This window comes from Saimiri boliviensis, chromosome 14 (assembly GCF_048565385.1).
Source record: "Saimiri boliviensis isolate mSaiBol1 chromosome 14, mSaiBol1.pri, whole genome shotgun sequence".
NCBI classification, from domain to species: Eukaryota; Metazoa; Chordata; class Mammalia; order Primates; family Cebidae; genus Saimiri; species Saimiri boliviensis.
In genome coordinates, this window is record NC_133462.1 from 14,250,871 (window position 1) to 14,271,680 (window position 20,810).

General features: G+C 47.7%; 2 protein-coding genes across 16 annotated transcripts in view; one reads left to right on the forward strand and one right to left on the reverse strand.

Annotated features, from left to right (window-relative positions):
- CD177 (CD177 molecule) overlaps positions 1 to 20,810 on the forward strand; it is an 84,655-nt gene that overhangs the window by 33,038 nt on the left and 30,807 nt on the right. For 3 of the 15 annotated variants that reach the window (XM_074386298.1, XM_074386284.1, XM_074386286.1), the window contains exons 3-5: positions 1,878 to 2,002; positions 5,349 to 17,761; positions 19,462 to 20,762. The gene's annotated coding sequence lies outside the window, so the exon portion shown is untranslated. Of the gene's footprint in view, positions 1 to 668; positions 912 to 1,877; positions 2,003 to 5,348; positions 17,762 to 19,461; positions 20,763 to 20,810 lie in introns of those variants that run through there. The other 12 variants (XM_074386294.1, XM_074386285.1, XM_074386287.1 and 9 more) reach the window with 12 other exon arrangements.
- Positions 16,813 to 19,688, reverse strand: TEX101 (testis expressed 101). Its single transcript, XM_010332476.3, has 5 exons — positions 19,588 to 19,688; positions 19,329 to 19,472; positions 19,018 to 19,200; positions 17,370 to 17,498; positions 16,813 to 17,206 (listed from the first exon to the last, which is right to left on the reverse strand). Exons 1-5 carry the CDS (start codon positions 19,649 to 19,651, stop codon positions 16,977 to 16,979), a joined length of 750 nt encoding a protein of 249 aa, XP_010330778.2. The 5' UTR covers positions 19,652 to 19,688; the 3' UTR covers positions 16,813 to 16,976.

Sequence of the window (20,810 nt, forward strand, 5' to 3'; positions counted from 1 at the left end):
CAAGGTGGCGGGCAATGTCTCTTATGAAGTCACACAGTCACTTCTGCAGTACAAAGCTGGTTGTAGAGGTCAGCTCTTACTTACTATGGGAGGGCACTACTAGGAGGTGAGATTCACTGGTGCCATCTTGGAGCTAGCTGCCACAATATAAAGGAAGGGATTTGGCCAGGTGTGGTGGCTCACGCCTGTAATCCCGGCACTCTGGGAGGCCTAGGCGGATGGATCCCTTGAGGTCAGGAGTTCAAGACCAGCCTGGCCAACATGGTGAAACACTGTCTCTACTAAAAATAAAAAAATTAGCTGGATGTGGTGGTGGACACCCTGCAATTCCAGCTACTCGGGAGGCTGAGGCAGGAGAATCTCTTGAACCCAGGAGGCAGAGGTTGCAGTGAGCCGAGATCATGCTGTCGTACTCTAGCCTGCACAACAAGAGCAAAACTCCATCTCAAAAAAAAAAAGGGATTCATTATGGGAATCTTTTTTTTTTTTTTTTTTTTTGAGACGGAGTTTCGCTCTTGCTACCCAGTCTGGAGTGCAATGGCGCGATCTCGGCTCACCGCAACCTCCGCCTCCTGGGTTCAGGCAATTCTCCAGCCTCAGCCTCCTGAGTAGCTGGGATTACAGGCATGCGCCACCCTGCCCAGCTAATTTTTTGTATTTTTTAGTAGAGACGGGGTTTCACCGTGTTGACCAGGATGGTCTCGATCTCCCGACCTCGTGATCCACTCGCCTCAGCCTCCCAAAGTGCTGGGATTACAGGCTTGAGCCACCGCGCCCGGCTTCATTATGGGAATCTGACCTGATGCAGTTGTGAGAGCTGGTTCCACTGTCTGCCAGGCTGTCGTTTCTGGTTTGGTGCTGGAAACTGAGGTCTGAAGGGCAGGCATTCAGGAAGGAACGGAGAATGTGAGGTGAGAAGCAAGGACGCACTGGACCTGTGAGGATGGGTGGAGCCCAGAGCGGGGACGGGAACCCGCACGGTCACTCAGGACCTTCGTTCTCCAACTTCACGGGCAGGAGGTCTCGAAGGAGAAGCTCCTGTTAGTCACAGAGTTAAACAGGCATGTTGCCCGGGAGCCAGAGAAATCGAAGCAGAAGATCCGAAAAAAGCTGGGGTCACTATGGGCCAGGCCCTGGCCCCACACCAACCAAGTGGCCAGCAGATGAGTGCTCATGCGTGTGAGCTGCAAACTGCTGGAATCTCCTGACTGCAGAAGGAAGATACGTGCTTGGCCGGGCGCGGTGGCTCAGGCCTGTAATCCCAGCACTTTGGGAGGCTGAGGCAGGTGGATCACCTGAGGTCAGGAGTTCAAGACAAGCTTGGCCGACATGGTGAAACTCCATCTCTACTAAGAATACAAAAATTAGCTGGGCATGGTGGTGGGTGCCAGCTACTTGGGAGGCTGAGGCAGGAGAATTGCTTGAACCTGGGAGATGGAGGTTGCATTGAGTCGAGATCACGCCGTTGCACCCCAGCCTGGGCGACAAGAGTGAAAGTCCAGCTAAAAAAAATCAAAAGGTTGTGTGCTTTTTCACGTCCACCTTCCAACTCTCACACGAAGTGCCTCGTGGCGCACACTGAGAAGCATGCAGGGAAGGGAAATCTGGGAAAACAGTTCCTGTTAGTTGAGAGAGTACAGAGCCGCCAAAGTGCTGACGCCTACACACGACAAAATCACGGCCTCGATGAGGACAAATCTCCCCAGATTTCCTGGAGGGACTTTCCAGAGAATCTAAAGAATGTTCCAGAAAGCTAAGATATGTTTCCAGGATTCTGTGAAGGGGGGAGATGGGGCCCTTCCGGGACGTCGTGTGTCCCCATTGGGGTCAAAACCCCGGGAATCCCTGACTGGTGCCATGTCTTTTTAAATTTTCAGGTCAACATCCTTCTGGGGGATCTCAAACCCTGCCTGGGAAGTAACTTGAAGCATCTCAGTTCTCAAACTGCCCCCTGCTCACCCCTAAAAAGAGATCATACAGACCACCACCAACCTCGAGGCAGGTATGAACGTGGAGGGAGAAGAGGGGAAGAGAGTTGGAACAGTGTTTTTCTTCTCTCTTCTTCTTTTAGATTTATTTATTTATTTACTAATGAGACAGTCTCACTCTGACACCCAGGCTGCAGTGCAGTGGCAGGATCTCGGCTTACTGCAACCTCCTTGTCCTGGGTTCAAGTGATTCTTGTGCCTCAGCCTCTGAGTAGCTGGAATTACAGGTGTGTGCCACTGCACGTGGCGAATTTTTGCATTTTTAGGAGAGACTGGGTTTCTCATGTTGGCTTGGCTGATCTTGAACTCCTGACTGCAAGTGATCCATGTGTCTCAGCCTCCCAAGTGAGCCACAGCACCCCACCCGCCTGCCCCCCACCCTCCTCCTCCTTCTCCTCTTCCTCCCTCCTTCTCGCCCCTCCTCCCCCTTCACCTCGTGTCTCTCTCGTGTCTCTCTCGTGTCTCTCTCGTGTCTCTCTCGTGTCTCTCTCGTGTCTCTCTCGTGTCTCTCTCGTGTCTCTCTCTCGTCTCTCTCTCTCGTCTCTCTCTCTCGTCTCTCTCTCTCGTCTCTCTCTCTCGTCTCTCTCGTGTCTCTCTCGTCTCTCTCTCTCTCGTCTCTCTCTCTCTCGTCTCTCTCTCTCTCGTCTCTCTCTCGTCTCTCTCTCTCGTCTCTCTCTCTCGTCTCTCTCTCTCGTCTCTCTCTCGTCTCTCTCTCGTCTCTCTCTCTCGTCTCTCTCTCGTCTCTCTCTCTCTCGTCTCTCTCTCGTCTCTCTTGTCTCTCTCTCTCGTCTCTCTCTCGTCTCTCATCTCTCTCTCGTCTCTCTCTCGTCTCTCTCTCGTCTCTCTCTCGTCTCTCTCTCTCGTCTCTCTCTCTCGTCTCTCTCTCGTCTCTCTCTCGTCTCTCTCTCGTCTCTCTCTCTCATCTCTCTCGTCTCTCTCTCTCTCGTCTCTCTCTCATCTCTCTCTCTCGTCTCTCTCTCATCTCTCTCTCGTCTCTCTCTCTCGTCTCTCTCTCTCTCTCGTCTCTCTCTCTCTCGTCTCTCTCTCTCTCGTCTCTCTCTCTCTCGGCTGGAGTGCAATGGTGCGATCTCGTCTCACCGCAACCTCCGCCTCCTGGGTTCAGGCAATTCTCCTGCCTCAGCCTCCTGAGCAGCTGGGATTACAGGCATGTGCCACCATGCCCAGCTGATTTTTTTTTGTATTTTTAGTAGAGACGGGGTTTCACCATGTTGACCAGGATGGTCTCGATCTCTTGACCTCGTGATCCACCCGCCTCGGCCTCCCAAAGTGCTGGGATTACAGGCTTGAGCCACTGCGCCCGGCCCCAATGATACATTTATAAAGGTGTATGTTGCAGCATTGTCTGAAACATAAAACAATTAGAAAAATCTCAGTGTCCAATACCAGGATATGATCAAAGTCATGTAACACTTATGAAATACACGGCCACTGTTCTCAGCGCTTTACAAATAATAATTCATTTAATTTTCACAATAACTGGATGAGGTAGGTACTATAATTAGGCTCATTTTAAAGACGAGGAAGCTGGGGCACAGAGAGGTTAAGTAGCTTGTCTAAGATCACACAGCCAGGGATTCACTCACATGCAGGCAGTCTGTCTAGGGAGCCTGTGGTCTTTTCTGCTGTGTTGCAATGTTCAGTTATGATTGTGCCATTGATGCAGCTATAAAAATGAAGAAGCTCTTTATGGACTGATATAGAGTGGTTTCCAAGGTGTAATGTAAAGTGTGTAAAACAAAGTGTAAACCAGCCATGTAAAAACAGAATGAATGTGTGTATATGTGTCTGCACTTGTGTGTATGTGTGTTGTGTTTGTGTATATGTGTTGCATGTGTATATATGTATCTTTCATGTGTGTTGTATGTATATGTCCATTTATGTCTGTTTGTGTGTGTTGCGTGCATACGTATTTGTAGTGTGTGATGTGTGTGTGCATATGTATATTTCTTGTGTGTGGTTGTACATTTGTGTGTGTGTGTGTGTGTGTCTATGTGTTAGGTATATGTGTGCTTGTATAGGCACCAACTATTTCTGAATGGATTCTAAAAGCCATTGGTAGCTTGGTTGCCTCTTGGAAAGGGAATTTCCACAGGGTGGGGGAGGAGAGTTTTCATGGGCTATCTGTTGGCAGACTTTTTAAAACTTTTAGTTGAAACATATGTATAAAAAGGGGTACATATCATAAATCTAGAGCTGGATGAATTTTCACAAACTGAGTGCATCTAGGTACCTAGCGCCCACATTCATAAGATCATCATCTACAATATCCCCAGATCCTCCCTGTGCCCCCTTCCCTTCACCCTCCCCCCAAGGGGGACTATCCTGACTCTTAACAGCAGAAATTAATTTTGTACTCTTTTTTTTTTTTTTTTTTTTGAGATGAAGTCTCGCTCTGTCACCCAGGCTGGCGTGCAGTGGTGTGATCTTGGATCACTGCAAACTCCACCTCCCAGGTTCAAGTGATTCTCCCACCTCAGCCTCCTGAGTAACTGGGATTACCGCCACCACATCTCGCTAATTTTGGTATTTTTAGTAGAGATGAGGTTTCACCATGTTGGCCAGGCTGGTCTCGAACTCCTGGTCTCAAGTGATCTGCCTACCTCAGTCTCCCAGTGTTGGGATTACAGGGGTGAGCCACCACGCCGAGCCAATTTTGTACATGTTGAGCTTCATGTAAACGGAATTAGACTCTCTGTGTGTCTGGCTTCTTTTATGCAATCTTATTTTTTTTGTTAGGGTGTCGTTCTGTTTCCCAGGCCGGAGTGCAGTGGCACAATCATAGCTCACTGCAGCCTCAATCTCCCATGCTCAAGTGATTTCCCTACCTCAGCCTTCCAAGTAGCTGGACTGCAGACACACCACCACACCTGGCTAATTGTTTTATTTTTTATAGAGATGAGGTTGCCACTTTGTTGCCCAGGCTGGTTTTGAACTCCTGGGCTCAAGTAGTTCTCCCACCTTGGCCTCCCAAAGTGCTGGGACTATAGGTGTGAGTCACTGTGGCTGGCCTTAAGAGCTTTATCCCTGTTATCGCCTGGCGTTCATTCTCATTGACGTATAGTATTCCACTGTGATTTATTTATTCATTCTAACTGTTGAGAGTATTTGGGTTGCTGCCAATCTTTGGCAATTACAAACAGTGCTCCTAGGAACATTCCTGTACAGGTCATGTAGAGAACATATATATGCATTGCTGTTGGGTACATAGGCCAGGACCTGAAGGACAAGGTCATAAGGTAAGCGTCTGTTTATGCTAAAGACTGACTGTTGCCCACAATGGTTGTATGTATTCACTGAGTTTTGAACCATGAGATTGTATTTCTCTTTTTATTTTTGTAGAGATGGGGGTTTCACTGTTACCAAGGCTGTCTTGAACTCCCGGACCCAAGTGAGCCTCGCACCTTGGCCTCCCAAAGTGCTGGAATTAAAAGGGTGAGCCACCTTGCCCAGCCAGCAGTTACGTTTCTGAACAGGCAAGGTCCCGGGCAGCTGGGTTTCCCAGGACTCGGCTGTAGCAAGTGGAGGTGGGGAGAGCCCCCTAGTGGCTGGAGAGGGAATGTGAGCACCTGAGCCCCGTTCTCTTCCCAGTGTCTTCACCAGACAGACGGGTCCTGCATTCTGATCCTTTGCGCATCTTAGTACTGATTACACTAGTTGTTTATTCTGTTTTATTTCACAACTTAAAAAGTTAACATTTAAAATGGGAGTCACTTCCAGCACAAAATTGAAGCGTAAAGCTCAGTGAATTTATGTACACATCTTTGTAACCACCACCAAGGTCAGGATATCGAACATTCCTGTCATATTAGAAGCTTCCTTGGTCCATAGCACCCAGAGGGAACCACTTCTCATTTCTGTCACCATAAGTTAGGTTCGCCTGTTCCTAATGCTTATATAAAAGTAATTATATAATTACATCTAGCTTCTTTCTTTTCTTTTGGTGTCCACTTTCCTTCCATTTTTTTTTTTTTTTTTTTTTTTTAAGACAGAGTTTCACTCCTGTTGCCCAGGCTGGAGTGCAGTGGCCGGATCTTGGCTCACCACAACCTCCGTCTCCCAGGTTCAAGCGATTCTTCTGCTTCAGCCTCTCCAAGTAGCTGGGATTACAGGCATGCACCACCATGCCCAGCTAACTTTGTGTTTTTAGTAGAGACGGGGGGTTTCTCCATGTTGGTCAGGCTGGTCTCAGACTCCCGACCTGTCAGGTGATCCACCCACCTTGGCCTCCCAAAGTGCTGGGATTACAGGCATGAGCCACCGCGCCCAGCCTTGTTTGTTTTTTGAGATGAAGTCTCACTCTGTCACCCAGGCTGGAGTGCAGTGGCATGATCTCTGCTCACTGCAGCCTCCGCCTCCCTGGTTCAAGCAATTCTCCTGCCTCAGCCTCCCGAGTAGCTGGGATTACAGGGACCCACAACCACACTTGGCTAATTTTCATATTTTTAATGGAGATGTGCTTCACCATGTTGGCCAGGCTGGTTTTGAACTCCTGACCTCAAGTAATCCACTGGACTTGGCCTCCCCAAGTGCTGGGATTACAGGCGTGAGCCCCTACATCTGGCAGTGTCTACCTTCTTTGACTCAACATTATGTCATGACATTTGACCATGCTGTTGTGTGTTGGTGCATGTGCTGTTATTTTTTTTAAATTGCTGTGTAATATTGCATTTTATGAATATGCCACGTTTATTCAGAGTATTGTAGATGGACATTTAGGTTGTTGCTTATTTTCAGCTATTATGAATAGAGTTGCTAGAAGCATTCTTGCATGTGGACATGCAGTCATTTTTCTCGGGTATATTCCCAGATGTAGAATTGCTCGGCCATAGGATATACGTATATTTAGCCGTAGTAGGTACTGTAAAACATTTTCCATGGTAATTTTTTTTTTTTTTTTTTTTTGAGACAGAGTTTCGCTCTTGTTTCCCAGGCTAGAGTGCAATGGCACGATCTCGGCTCACCGCAACCTCCACCTCCTGGGTTCAGGCAATTCTCCTGCCTCAGCCTCCTGAGTAGCTGGGATTACAGGCACGCGCCACCGTGCCCAGCTAATTTTTGTATTTTTAGTACAGACGGGGTTTCACTATGTTGACCAGGACGGTCTCGATCTCTTGACCTTGTGATCCACCCGCCTCAGCCTCCCAAAGTGCTGGGATTACAGGCTTGAGCCACCGTGCCCGGCTCCATGGTAATTTTTTTTTGTTTTTTGAGTCTCATTCTGTCGCCGAGGCCAGAGTCCAGCGGTGCAATCTCGACTCACTGCAACCTTTGCCTCTTGGGTTCAAGCAATTCTCACATCTCAGCCTCCTGAGTAGCTGGGATTATAGGTGCCTGCCACCATGCCCAGCAAATTTTGGTATTTTTCGTAGAGACAGGATTTTGCCATGTTGCCTAGGCTAGTCACAAACTCCTGAGCTCAGGCATTCCACCCCCTGTGGCCTCCAAAGTCCTGGGATTACAGGCATGAGTCACCGTGCCTGGCCAATTTTGGTCTTTTAAAGAAAGTCATTTGTGCCAGGTGCGGTGACACATGCCTGTAGTTACTCGGGAGGCTGAGGCTGGAGGATCGCTTGAACTCAGGAGTGCTGGGCTGTCGTGTGTTATGCCGATCAGATGTCCGCACTAAGTTCAGCATCAATACGGTGACCTCCCAGGAGCGGGGAACCACCAGGTTGCCTAAGGAGGGGTGAACTGGCCCAGGTCAGAAACAGAGCAGGTCAAGACTCCCGTGCAGATCGGTAGTGGGATCGCGCCTGTGAATAGCCACTGCACTCCAGCCTGAGCAAAATAGGGAGACCCGTCTCTTGGAAAAAAAAAAAAAAAAAAAGGAATTTACCTGTAATCCCAGCTACGCAGGAGGCTGAGGCAGGAGAGTTGCTTCAACCTGGCAGGCATAGGTTGCAGTGAGCTGAGACTGTGCCTCTGCACTCCAGCCTGGGTGACAGAGTGAGACTCTGTTCAAAAAAAGAAAGTCATTTGTCTTGAGACATACCCACACAGTGAAACACTAAATTCAAAGTTTGTCTTGAACAAAGTTTTCTGATTTCTATTTCCTTCTCTTGCTTAAAAAGTTGCCAGGCAACTTACTGTTGTCTTAGTTAGCATTTCCTGGATTTCTAGGGAAGGAAATTGAATGTCTTTTCTAGTCTTCTAGCTGCTAGATCATCTATAGGTAATGGCTTTGTCTCAACATCATTGTTTACTGGGGGCCCTGCCCCATAGGCACCCTCCACAGAATTCGGCTGTAAAGCGCATCTTTCACAGAGACCATGCTGGTTGATGGGGGTGTCTGGGGCTGTGCACTGACGTATCAGGACCCCATCCCTCTTCCCTTAGGATAATTTTTATTTTAATTTTTTTCTTTTTCTTTTCTTTTTTTTTTTTTTTTGAGATGGAGTCTGGCTCTGTCACCCAGGCTGGAGTGCAGTGGCACAATCTCAGCTCACTGCAACCTCTGCCTCCCAGGTTCAAGCAATTCTCCTGCCTCAGCCTCCTTACTAGCTGGGATTACAGGCGTCCGCCACCACGCCTGGCTAATTTTTTGTATTTTTAGTAGAGACGGGGTTTGTCCATGTTGGCCAGACTGGTCTCAAACTCCTGACCTCAAGTAATCCACCTCCTTCGGACTCCCAAAGTGCTGGGATTACAGGTATGAGCCACTGCGCCTGGCCAAGGGCTTTGGTTTTTACTCTGAGTGAGGTGGAGAGTCACTGTAGGGATAGAGAGAGTGTTCATTTTATTTTTTTTTTTAATTTCTTCATGTCTTCATTATTTTGTTTCTGAGACGGGTTTTGCTGTGTTGCCCAGGCTGGAGTGCAGTGGTGCAGTCATAGTAATGCAGGAAAGGGGAGAAGAAATTAAATTTTTCTTCCTCTCTATAAGCAAACTTCCCTGAGTCCTTCTCCTGCCCGTGGGATTGTATCCTGCCTTGCAAGTTTTGTAAGTGTATAAATTCTCGTATTCTTGTTCTCGATAGCTGATAACTGAGTTTCTGTAACACAGTGAAGGTCATGAGCAATGCCTAAGCAGGCTGAAGTCCGGCCATCTAGGCGCTGTAGCACAAGGCAACAGATAAGGCCCGTGCTAGAATCTTCCAGCTCTACAGATATCAAGCATCTGTGCTGCATAGCAAGAGTCATTTGTAAGCCTGAGTTAGGTGCCGGTCATTGCTTAACAAAGTGCCGTTGTTCTAAACCTGCAAACTTGTTTTTGTGCCACTGTGTACCTCATGTATAAAAAGTCAAGCCCGGCTGGGCGCGGTGGCTCACATCTGTAATCCCAATACTTTGGGAGGCTGAGGTGGGCGGATCACCTGAGGTTGGGAGTTCGAGACCAGCCTGACCAACATGGAGAAACCCCATCTCTGCTTAAAAAAAAAAAAAAAAAAAAAAGGTACAAAATTAGCTGGGCATGGTGGTGCGTGACTGTAATCCCAGCTACTCGGGAGGTTGAGGCAGGAGAATCGTTTGATCCCTGGGAGATGGAGGTTGCAGTGAGCCGAGACCATTGCACTGCAGCCTGGGCAACAAGAATGAAATTTCATCTCAAAAAAAAAAAAAAAAAAAAAAAAGCCCTGTCTTTGTTAGGTACTCAGCCTTGCGATGCTAATCTGCTGGGCTGGTGGCCACCTTAATAAAATCCTCCTGTTTCACCCATTGGTCTTTCCAGTCTCCTGAATATTCTGCAACAATAGCTCACTGCAACCTTGAAATCAGGTTCAACTGCCTGGGCTCAGGCGATCCTCCTGCCTCAGCCACCTGAGTAGCTGGGACTACAAGTGTGCACCACCATGCTTGGCTGAGAGAGGATTTAGACTTACTTTTTATTTTTTTGCTCTGTTGCCATGCTGGAGTGCAGTGTCGTGGTCTTGGCTCACAGCAATCTCTGCCTGTACACACACACACACACACACACACACACACAGACACACACACATTTTTTTTTTTTTTTTTGAGATGGAGTCTCTGCTGCCCAATCTGGAATGCAGTGGTACCATCTCAGCTCACTGCAACCTCTGCCTCTCAGGTTCAAGTGATTCTCCTACCTCAGCCTCCCAAGTAGCTAGGGTTACAGGTGCGTGCCACGCCTGGCTAATTTTTGTATTTTTAGTAGAGACAGGGCTTCACCATGTTGGTCAGGTGGGCTTGAACTCCTGACCTCAAGTGATTCACCACCACCGTCACGCCCCACCGCCTCCCAAAATGCTAGAATTAAAGGTGTGAGCCATTGCACCCAGCCATTCTGTATATATGTTTTTTATAAAAGATGAGCCTCCCCCGACCTTTTTTTTTTTGATGGAGTCTTGCTGTGTTCCCCAGGCTGGAGTGCAATGGCCCAATCTCAGCTCACTGCAAACTTTGCCTCCAAGGTTCAAGCAATTCTACTGCCTCAGCCTCTCAAGTAGCTGGGATTTCCGGCATGTGCCACCACACCTGGCTAGTTTTTGTATTTTTAGTGGAGACCGAGTTTCACCATGTTGGCCAGGGAGGTCTTGAACTCCTGACCTCAAGTGATCCACCCGCCGCAGCCTCCCAAAGTGCTGGGATTACAGGCATGAGCCACCGAACCTGGTTGAGCCTACCTCTTTAAAAAAAAATAGACATGTTGGCTGGGCACAGTGGCTCATGCCTGTAATCCCAGCACTATGAGAAGCCGAGGTGGGCGGATCACCTGAGGTTTGGACTTTGAGACCAGCTTGACCAATACTGAGAAACCCGTCTCTACTAAAAATACAGAATTAGCTGGGCATGGTGGCGCATGCCTGTAATCTCAGCTACTCGGGAGGCCGAGGCAGGAGAATCACTTGAACCCAGGAGGCAGTGGTTGTGTGGTGAGCTGAGATCGTGCCATTGCACTCCAGCCTGGGCAACGAGAGCAAAACTTCATCTCAAAAAAAAAATTAAAAAAAAAAAAAAAAGATGGCCAGGCGCAGTGGCTCAAGCCTGTAATCCCAGCACTTTGGGAGGCCGAGGCGGGTGGATCACGAGGTCAAGAGATCGAGACCATCCTGGTCAACAAGGTGAAACCCCGTCTCTACTAAAAACACAAAAAATTAGCTGGGCATGGTGGCACGTGCCTGTGATCCCAGCTACTTAGGAGGCTGAGGCAGGAGAATTGCCTGAACCCGGGAGGCAGAGGTTGCGGTGAGCCGAGATTGCGCCATTGCACTCCAGCCTAGGTGATAGAGTGAGACTCCATCTCAAAATTAAAATAAAATAAAATCAGATAAATAGTATGTGATAATAGTGTAGGATTGGTGAACACAGCAGAATGGAGGTCTTGAGACAAGTCTTGAGAAGCAAACTTGTTTGATAAGTGAGATTTTTGCTCAGGTGAGCCGTGTGGTATCCTGAGAGGAGAGCTATTTGCCCAGGTGAGCAAATTGTTTGCCTAGATAAATTGATTTTTTGGATTTTCCTGAAGCAAACAATGAGTTCTTTACTGTTTCACAGTCTTATCATTCCAGGCAAGACTTTTTTGGAAGTCAAACAAACAGGTAAGTCATGTTGAAATACATGGTCTCAGTTCTCATGTCTAATAGAATTTAAGATACCTACCTTATTAAATAGACAATCAATGAATGCACTTTCTTAGCTGTCTCATAAAAGTATTATTTTGTATCTGATTCCTCAAGTCAAGATCCAAGCGAGGCCCACAATTTGCATTTGATTTTGTGTGTTTAAGTTCCTCTTACACTCTAGCTTACCTTACTCTTTTTTCTTCTCTCAAATGTATGTTTTGGCAAAGTCAGGTCATTGCCTTGCAGTTTCCACAGTCTGGAATTTGCTGGTTCCATCCCCACAGGTGTTTAACGTGCTCTTTTCTCCTCTAAGTTCCTTTCAATTTGGTGGTTACAACTGATACAGGCTGGGTGCAGTGGCTGGCACCCGTAATCCCCGTACTTTGGGAGGCCAAGGTGGAAGGATTGTTTGAATCCAGGAGTTTGAGTGCAGCCTGAGCAACATGGTGAAACCTTGTTTCTAAAAAAAAAATAAAATAAAAATTAGCGAGGCCTGGCGTTGTGTGCCTGGGGGCCCAGCTACTTGGGAGGCTGAGGTGGGAGGATCGTTTGAGCCCAGGAAGCAGAGGCTACAGTGAACTGCACTCCAGCCTGGGTGATAGAGCAAGACCCTGTCTCAAAAAACAAAACAAACAAACAAAAAACTGATGCAGGATGGACAGGCCCCCAAATTAGGGTTTAGGCTGGGAGGGTTCTTGGCTTTGACCAGGAAAGAATTCAAGGGCAAGCCCTAGGTGTTAGACAGTAGCCTTTTATTGAATGGTACTACTCCCTGCTGAGCGGGATGACTCATTGGCAGTGTGCCCAGAGTTGGCAACCTGTGAACTCTTGGCAACTGCACTTCTACTCTTATAGCCACTTCAATTACATGCAAATTCGGGGGTGGATTAATGCAAATTAAGGAGTGGGTTATTTAAGAAGTTTCCGGGAAAGGGGCAGCGACTTCCAGATCCTTGCCATGGAAAGGTGTGGTAACTTCTGGGTCATTGCCATGGCGTTTGTAAGCTGTCATGGTGCTGGTGGAAGTGTCTTGAGCTAACTAACGAGAGTAAGGGCAGCTAGGATCGCTTTTGCTGCCGTTTTCTGTTTCTGTTCAGTTCCTTCACTTTATTCTGTCTGGACTAGATCCTGTTTTAGTCAGCGGGGCTGTGACCAGAAAACAAGTCTTGTCAATTGCCTACTTTAGGATTAGCGATCTAAGGTATTCAGCTTTTAAAAACCCGGCAAACGGCAATTTGGAGGGTCTCCCACGGCCAGTTTTGTCTTCCTCCAGCCTATTCTCAACATAGCAGCTAGAGGGCTCCCGTGGGCAAGAGACGTCAAAACATCTTATTACTATCATGCCCTGACATAAACTTTTTCTTTTTTCTTTTTCTCTTCTTTTCCCCTCCCTCCCTCCTTTCTCCCTCTCCCTCCTCCATCTCCTTCCTTCCCTTTTTTCCTTCCTTCCTTTTTTCTTTTCTTTCTTTCTCTCTCTCTCTATCGACAGGGTTATGCTCTATCATCTAGGGAGGAGGAGTGCAGTGGCATGACCTCAGCAAACCGTCTGCCTCCCCGGTTCAAGGCATCCTCCTGTCTCAGCCTCCCGAGTAGCTGGGACTACAGGCACGTGCCACCACACCCAGTTAATTTTTGTATTTTTTTGTAAAGACAGGGTTAAACTATGTTCACTATGTTGCCCAGGCTGGTCTCAAACTCCTGAGCTCAAGTAATCCACCTGCCTTGGCCTCCCAAAGTGCTGGGACTATGGGTGTGAGCCGTTGCACCCAGCCCTAAGTTAAAATCTGATTTTGGTGTGCTGCTTCTTCCTCTTTAGGGAGGTTTAGCAAACTGACACAGTGGGGACTGGCTGCCTAAGGACAAAGACAGGGAATTAGCTAGAGTAGCACTTAAACTGCAAGAGAGTGTGGTATAAATCAAAGAAAATGACTAAGGTGAGTCTTAATTATTTTTATTTTTTATTTTTGCCCAGGTTTAGGAATGTCGAGGAAAAAAAAACACAAAACCACAGGAACATCTGTGATCTGTGCTTTTTCCAAAGAGGATCTGGGGACTTCAATATTTAAAGGGGGAAAGGAGTGGGCAACAGGAGGAGGAGGAAAGAAAAAAAGAAGCGCTTTGATCAGCCTTCACCGAATCTACATTTCACATGTGAAAGGAGAGGGTAGAGGAACCATCAATTGTGCAGTGATCTTGCCCTCAGTGAATCTGCATTTTTTTTCTTTTTTTGAGGTGGAGTTTCGCTATGGCTGCCCAGGCTGGAATGCAATCGCATGATCTCGGCTCACTGCAACCTCTGCCTCCCAGGTTCAAGTGATTCTCTGCCTCAGCCTCCTGAATAGCTGGGATTACAGGGACCTGCCACCATGCCTGGGTAATTTTTGTATTTTTAGCAGAGATGGGGTTTCACCCCGTTGGCCAGGCTGGTCTCAAATTCCTGACCTCAGGTGACGCACCCGCCTTGGCCTCCCAAAGTGCTGGGATTACAGGCGTGCACCACTGTGCCAGGCCAGATTTGCATTTTTACATAAAATAAACTAGACATCTGGTAGAGGAAGCAGTCGAAGATGCATTTATCTCAGGTGAGCAGAGGTATGACTTCTGGTCCTGTCTTCGTCCAGTACCTGTGAGGACAAGCTGTTAATTACATTGTCAGGGTGAAACTCAACAGAACTGTTTTAGGGTAAAGATTTTGGGGCCCACAAGGAATTGCCTTGTGGCCAAATTATGAGCAAAGCCTGCTGGGGAGGTGTGTAGCCTTCTCTCTTTGCAGCTATGTATTTAGGAACAAAATTGGAGGCAGTTTGGTGTAACTCCATGCCCAAGCCTGGCTTTTCCCTTTAGCATAGTGAGTTTGGTGTCCCAAGATTTTTTTTTTCTTTTCTCAGTGGGTAGAACTAGAGAACTTTCTAAAAAGAACTTGGTTGGCACATATATACTATGGCCAAACTCCCCAGTCTTTTGGGAGGGGAACAAAGGTTTTCAATAAGTCTCTCCTCCCACCTCCAGTGCCATTTACTGTGTGTCAATTAAGCCTTAGTAAAGGTTTTTTGTTTTTTTTTTTAAAGAAGAAAATATCTGTCTCCCCCTTACCCTCACCATCGTTTACTTTGCTCTATACACCTCTGTATCATTTGAGTCTTTTATAATAAGAAAAGATAGAGCTTATGTATTTTTGAGTAATAAGTAAAATAAGCATGAGAATTTTCCAAAAAACATTTCCCCCCTGGTAGTCACAGGTCCCCATTTACCATACCCTAATGAATCACCCTAATGAGTCCTTCCTCCCTCCCAAGTCCACTGCAGAGTCATTAAGTCAGCCCCTGGGAAGGGAAGGAAAGGGACAGAGAGGACACAGAGTAACGGGGCCCGCTGTAATGAGAGAATCTGTCTCTTTTGGATGCAGACTCACATCCAGTCTGAAGTGTGGAAGCATGATCATGGCTCACTGCAGCCTCAGCCTCCTGAGCTCCTTGTTTTAAGTAAAAAATAAAATTCTAAGCCACAGCCCCCTCCTACCATCCATCTGAATAGACCCCTCCTCTCAGTCAGGGCTTTCGAAAGTTACCCTGAAAAACTGGTATGGGCCATGCCAGGAAGGAAGGGTTGACCTTGCCTCATTATGGCCTCCTCCCTTTTGGATTTTGGGAAAAGCTGACCAGCATGAACATCAACACAGATCGTAAGTCTGATAAACATTTACATTGTATTCTCTCTGAAGTCTGCTACTTGGTGGCTTCATTTTGTGATAAAACTTTGGTTTCCACAATCCCTTATCATCCTAACCCAGACATTCCTTTCTATTGATTCCAGGTCTTTAGGTGATAACTCTTTTAACCAATTGCCGATCAGAAAATCTTTGAATCTAACTATAACCTGGAAGTTTCCTCTATTTTGAGTTGTCTTGCTTTCTGGACTGAAACAATGTACATCTTACATGTATTTGATTGCATCATGTCTTCCTAAAATGTCTAAAACTAGACTGTGCCCTGACCACCTTAGGCACATATTTTCAGGGTGTCCTGAGGGCAGTGTCATGGGCCATGGTCACTCATATTTGGTTCAGAATAAATCTTTTCAAATATTTTAGACTTTGACTCTTTTTGTGGACATAAGTGATCATCCCACTTCAGCCTCCCGAGTAGCTGGGACTATAGGCAAGCACCACCATGCCAGGCTAATTTTTGGATTATATATTTTTGGAGTGATGGGGTCTAACTATGTTGTCCAGGCTGGTCTCAAACTCCTGGGCTCATGGAATTCTCTCGCCTCTGCCTTTCAAAGTGCTGGGATTACAGGTATGAGCCACTGCAGCAGGCCCATAATTGGAGAATTTGGAGTCTGATTTTTCTCATTTGGCCATACCTCCTAGCGTTGGGAAAAGCAGCAAAGGAGAAAGGACTTACAGAGTGCCTACATAAATTGGTTATGAGTAGCACATAAACAAGGCACAACGAACTGTGGAAGGCCTCAGAAGGCCTCTGAGGAGGAAGGCCTCTCTATGCCTCATGTTCTGGTACAGGGTGACATAGGCTCTGTTACCATAAACACTGTGCTCAAGGACGTAAAACCCCTTTGGAGCACTATGACACAGCCAGACTTGTAGGCTCCTTGTAAGATCCATGTTCCATCAGCTGTACATAGATAATAAGCTAAAGATAACCGCATGTTCTTTTATGAAACTCCTAAACTACCAATGTTATCAGTCCTTAGGATGACATACCAGTTTCGACTCACTGATTTATCCACCATCACTCCACCCCTACCCTATAGATCAAAGTGATTGTAATCAATAAATAGCGTGGATGATCAGAGCTCGGGGCCTTCACTGTCTCCTCCAGTAATGAGTGATGGCCCCCGTGTCCCACTTTCTCTCTTAATCTGTCTTTTTCTCATTATTTTGTCACCACTGAACTCGAGGCACCCACAGGTGATGTAGGGCTGGTTCCCTACATCCTAGGACCCCAAAACAGCAGCCTTAAGATTGGGCTGGGAGTGCTCTGGAGGAGGCTAATGCTAGTTACTTCTCCAGCTGGCAGGAGGAGTTGGCATATTAGATTGAAAGGAAAATCAGACTTTAGGTCAAAATATCTAAGTTCTTGCCTTGGCCCTGGCCATAGCTAAATGTAGGAAACTCACTGAAGTTTTCCAGATCTCAAATTCTCTTTCTGGAGAATGGGTGGTTTGGAGAAGATGAATTGTAAAGGCTCTTTCAGCACTAAAATTCCACTTCTATTATTGAAAAACACAAAATCACAGCAGAAATGTTTATTAGTAATGCCTACTGCATACAAAAATCACAGCAGAAATTGTATTAAAAATGTCAAATACATTCATAGTATCTCTGTTCTCCCTTAAATTCCCACCTACACGTCAACTTGTTGAACCCCAACAGTAAGAAGGCTCCCAGTCAAAGATGTCCTCAGAACCAGGTCCAAAGTGCCTTCTTAGGAAAAGTGAATAAATGATGGCAGCAGCAATGGCAGCAGTAGCTGTAACCCCCAAACAGGAATGGGAAGACAGATGGCTCCATTTTCAGTCTTTCGAGATTCAGTATGCAGCTGACGTGGGCACACTTCCCTCACAAACATGGGCCCTACTGCTAAGATTCCGGACATCAGCCTACAGCCAATCATGGCTGTACAGCCTTTGACCTCCACAGATGACTCAATGCCACCTATGGAACAAGGAAGGATGGGGAGAGACAGATGTTTTAGGAAATCAGACGAGAGTCCAGTCCTCCCTCATCCCTGGAGAGCTCAGTGTCAGAATCTCTTGGGAGCCACTCAAATATCTGGTTTTCCAGCCTCTGAAACTATCACATGTTCATTTCAGTTTACCTCCAGTGATCTCAAGTTTTCCTTGATAGCATCGAGTTGTACCATTGGGACAGGGAAGAGAAGGAGCATTGAAACAAGTCCCCAAAGCCACACAGGTTGGGCAATGGAGGGTTGCTGACACAGTGGAAGCTGGAGGGAAACAAGAGAGATGGTTAAGGGCAGGTCCTGTATCCAGAGATGTCGTTCGTTGCTGCCTTCTCTTCCCCAGGTTTTTCCTGCAGACGCCACTCTAATCGAGGCCCTTTACTGCAGCCTCCCCATCCTTCCCCAGCTGGTGTTCTCTGCTCTGAAATCTCCATCTGTCGGACTTCCAAACTCTGTGCTGAGGTGTGAAGATACAGAGATGAAAACAACATAGTTCCTGTCATCTAGCATCTCTAAGAGAAAGACATGTAAGTAATTAATTCAGTAGCTGCTGTGTTCAAGGTATAATGACAGAGGAATGAAGGAATACTGAACTACCTAAAAGAATTTGGTAAATATTTTCAAAGAGCTGATACCTGAGTTGACATGGAGGATGAATAGGGGTTAGCTATGTGAAAATGGGGTCTGCAGGAGTAGTAAAGGAGACAGCAAGGACAAAGGTCAGGTGGTGTGAGCCAGTGTGGTGGATCTGGGGAAATGTGAGAAGTTGCAGGGCTGATATTCAGCTTGTAGGGACAGCTGTTTCCTTGAGCTGTTTTTATTTGTTTGTTTTTTATGGCCGGCATCCATTTTGATTGGCTAGTGCCATCTACATTGTTAAGCATTTTGAGTATTAGCCCCAGTTAGCACACAGTAAATGAGAGAGGGAAGAGAGGGAAATGAAGCTGAAAAGACAGGCAGGGCCAAGTTACTACAGGCCTTGTAAATTTGGGGAACTGGGCTGTTCTCACGCAGCAATGGGAAATCAGTACTTGTTAGACCAGGCATCCCCAAACTTTTTACACAGGGGGCCAGTTCATGGTCCCTCAGACGGTTGGAGGGCCGCCACATGCTGTGCTCCTCTCACTGACCACCAATGAAAGAGGTGCCCCTTCCTGAAGTGCGGCGGGGGGCCGGATAAATGGCCTCAGGGGGCCACATGCGGCCCGCGGGCTGTAGTTTGGGGACGCCTGTGTTAGACTGAAAATACCACCCTACTCAGAAACCTATTGCTTTTTTATTTTATTTATTTATTTGAGACAGAGTCTTGTTCTGTCTCCCAAGCTCGAATGTAGTGATATTGGCTCCCTGAAACCTCTAACTCCTGGGTTCAAGCAATTCTCCTGCCTCAGCCTCCCCAGTAGCTGGGATTGCAGGTGTGTGCCACTATGCTAATTTTTGTACTTTCATGTTGGCTAGGCTGGTCTGGAACTCCTGCTCTCAAATAATCCACCCACCTTGGCCTCCCGAAGTGCTAGGATTACAGGTCTAAGCCACCGCACCCGGCCTGTCTTATTGCTTAATAAACACAAAACCCAATTTACACTCCAGCCTTCACTGGTGTCTCTCTGCTCTAAGTGTTTAGATCCCAAAAAACAATTCAAAAAAAGAAAATTACTTCAACTGTGAGGTACTTTGGGATAGGGGCCACTTAGACTAAGCCAAGTCAGAATTCAAAGAGAGGCCATGCACAAGCTCTTTATGGAGTTTCTCTTAGCACCTATCTCCCTCACTTTCAGGGTACCTGTGGTCCCACTGAAGTCCCACAACTGAGACAGGCTATCTTTGTCGTTACACAAGGAATCCTCGCAGTAGTTACTGTAGGAGATCACGGTCAGGCCAGGAGGTGGAGAGTGCTGGACAACTGTTGTGGCCTCTGCCTCTTCCAGGATGCAGCCCTTCGTGGCCAAAATGGCTGTCTCAGTCCCTGTTGAGACAGGAGGGACAGGAAATGGATAGTGGCCCTCACAATTGGCCTGGGAAAAGGGGACAAGCATTGGCATGGACATAATCACCCTCCCTCTGACCTGGCCCAGCTGTCCTATCTCATTTCACCTGCTTTAATCATTAGTATGGTTTCCTGGCAAAGTGTCTCGCTGTCACAAGTCTCAACTTCCTCTGTGGTCCAGTTAAACATATTGCTTGGATCCGCTTCCAGAGTCATAGACAGACCCTTTTCACAACGCAGCTCTAGGTTCGCTGGGGAGAAAACGAGAAGATAAGCACTCCTCCATGGGCCAAGGCAGCTCCTTTTTCATCATCGATCCACGACTTCTGTGACACGACTGCTCTCCCCGATGTCCCGCATACGCACAGGTCAGGAAGGAGGTTCCTAGGACCAGGAGGATCAGCAAATGCTGGATACCAGGGGTTCCCATGGCTTCTTCCGGAGAGGTTTGGGAAGAGCTGGTCGGAATCTGTGAATGTGATGGAGAGAACGCAACTTGACAGCCAGAGCATGTGAGACCAAATAAATCTAGGTCCTGGCAAGTACTGAATTCAGGGTGGGGTGTTTTCATCTACTTTGTTTTTTTTTTTTTTTTTTTTTTAAAAGCCCGAATCTCATTCTGTTGCCCAGGCTGGAGTGCAGTAGCTCAATCTTGGCTCACTGCCTCTGCCTCCCAGGTTCGAGATTCTCCTGCCTCAGCCTCCCGAGCAGCCAGGATGACAGGTGCCCACCATCACACCCGGCTCATCTTTTGTATTTTTAGTAGAGAAGGGGTTTCACCACGTTGGCCAGGCTGGTCTTGAACTCCTGACCGCAGGTCATCCGCCTGCCTCGGCCCCCCCCCGAGTCCTGGGATTCTAGGCCTGAGCCACCGTGCCCGGCCTCACAGTGGGGTTTATGGTGTACATGACCAGGACCTCTGAAGTCGATCTGTCCCTAACCAGCTTGTGAGCTGGAGCGAGTCCACAGGTTTATCACGTTTTCATGGTGTTAATCCTCAGGCCCGGCCACCCAGTGCCCTCCGCCTTCAAGGTCAGGGGTGTGGTCCCGAAGGCCGCTTCTCCCTCAGCCTCAGGGGTCCAGGTTCACCCTCACACTCTCTCAGGGACCCAGGATCTCAGGCTCCCAGCCCCAGCCCCATCAGAACCCGGATTCTGAGAGCCCAGCCCCGTCCTAGGCAGGGATCAAGGAGTTTGGGTCCCAACCACCTTTTCCCGCGGGGCGCGCCATTGTGGGATGCTCCCCTCTCTGCCCCGGAAGCCCAGGCCTCTAACCCTTTTTTCCCCCTCAGAGCCAGAATCTCGGTCCCCAGCCTTCTCTTTTCTCAGAATCCAGGAATCTGAGTCCCTAGCTGCCTTTTTCTTTTTAAAGAAGCAAAATTCCCGCCGGCTTCCAAACGACGCCCTCACAAGAACCTGACGACGCGGAAGGCGCGGACTGGAACGCCTCCTCCCCGGGCCGGGCCTTCTCTTACCACGGAAGGCGGGGCCAGCCTGGCCACACAGAACTCGAAACTCCATTGGTGGATGCCAAAGCACTGGGTAAGTTCATTGGATGAGCCTGGAGGAACGTGGCACCTCATTGGCCCC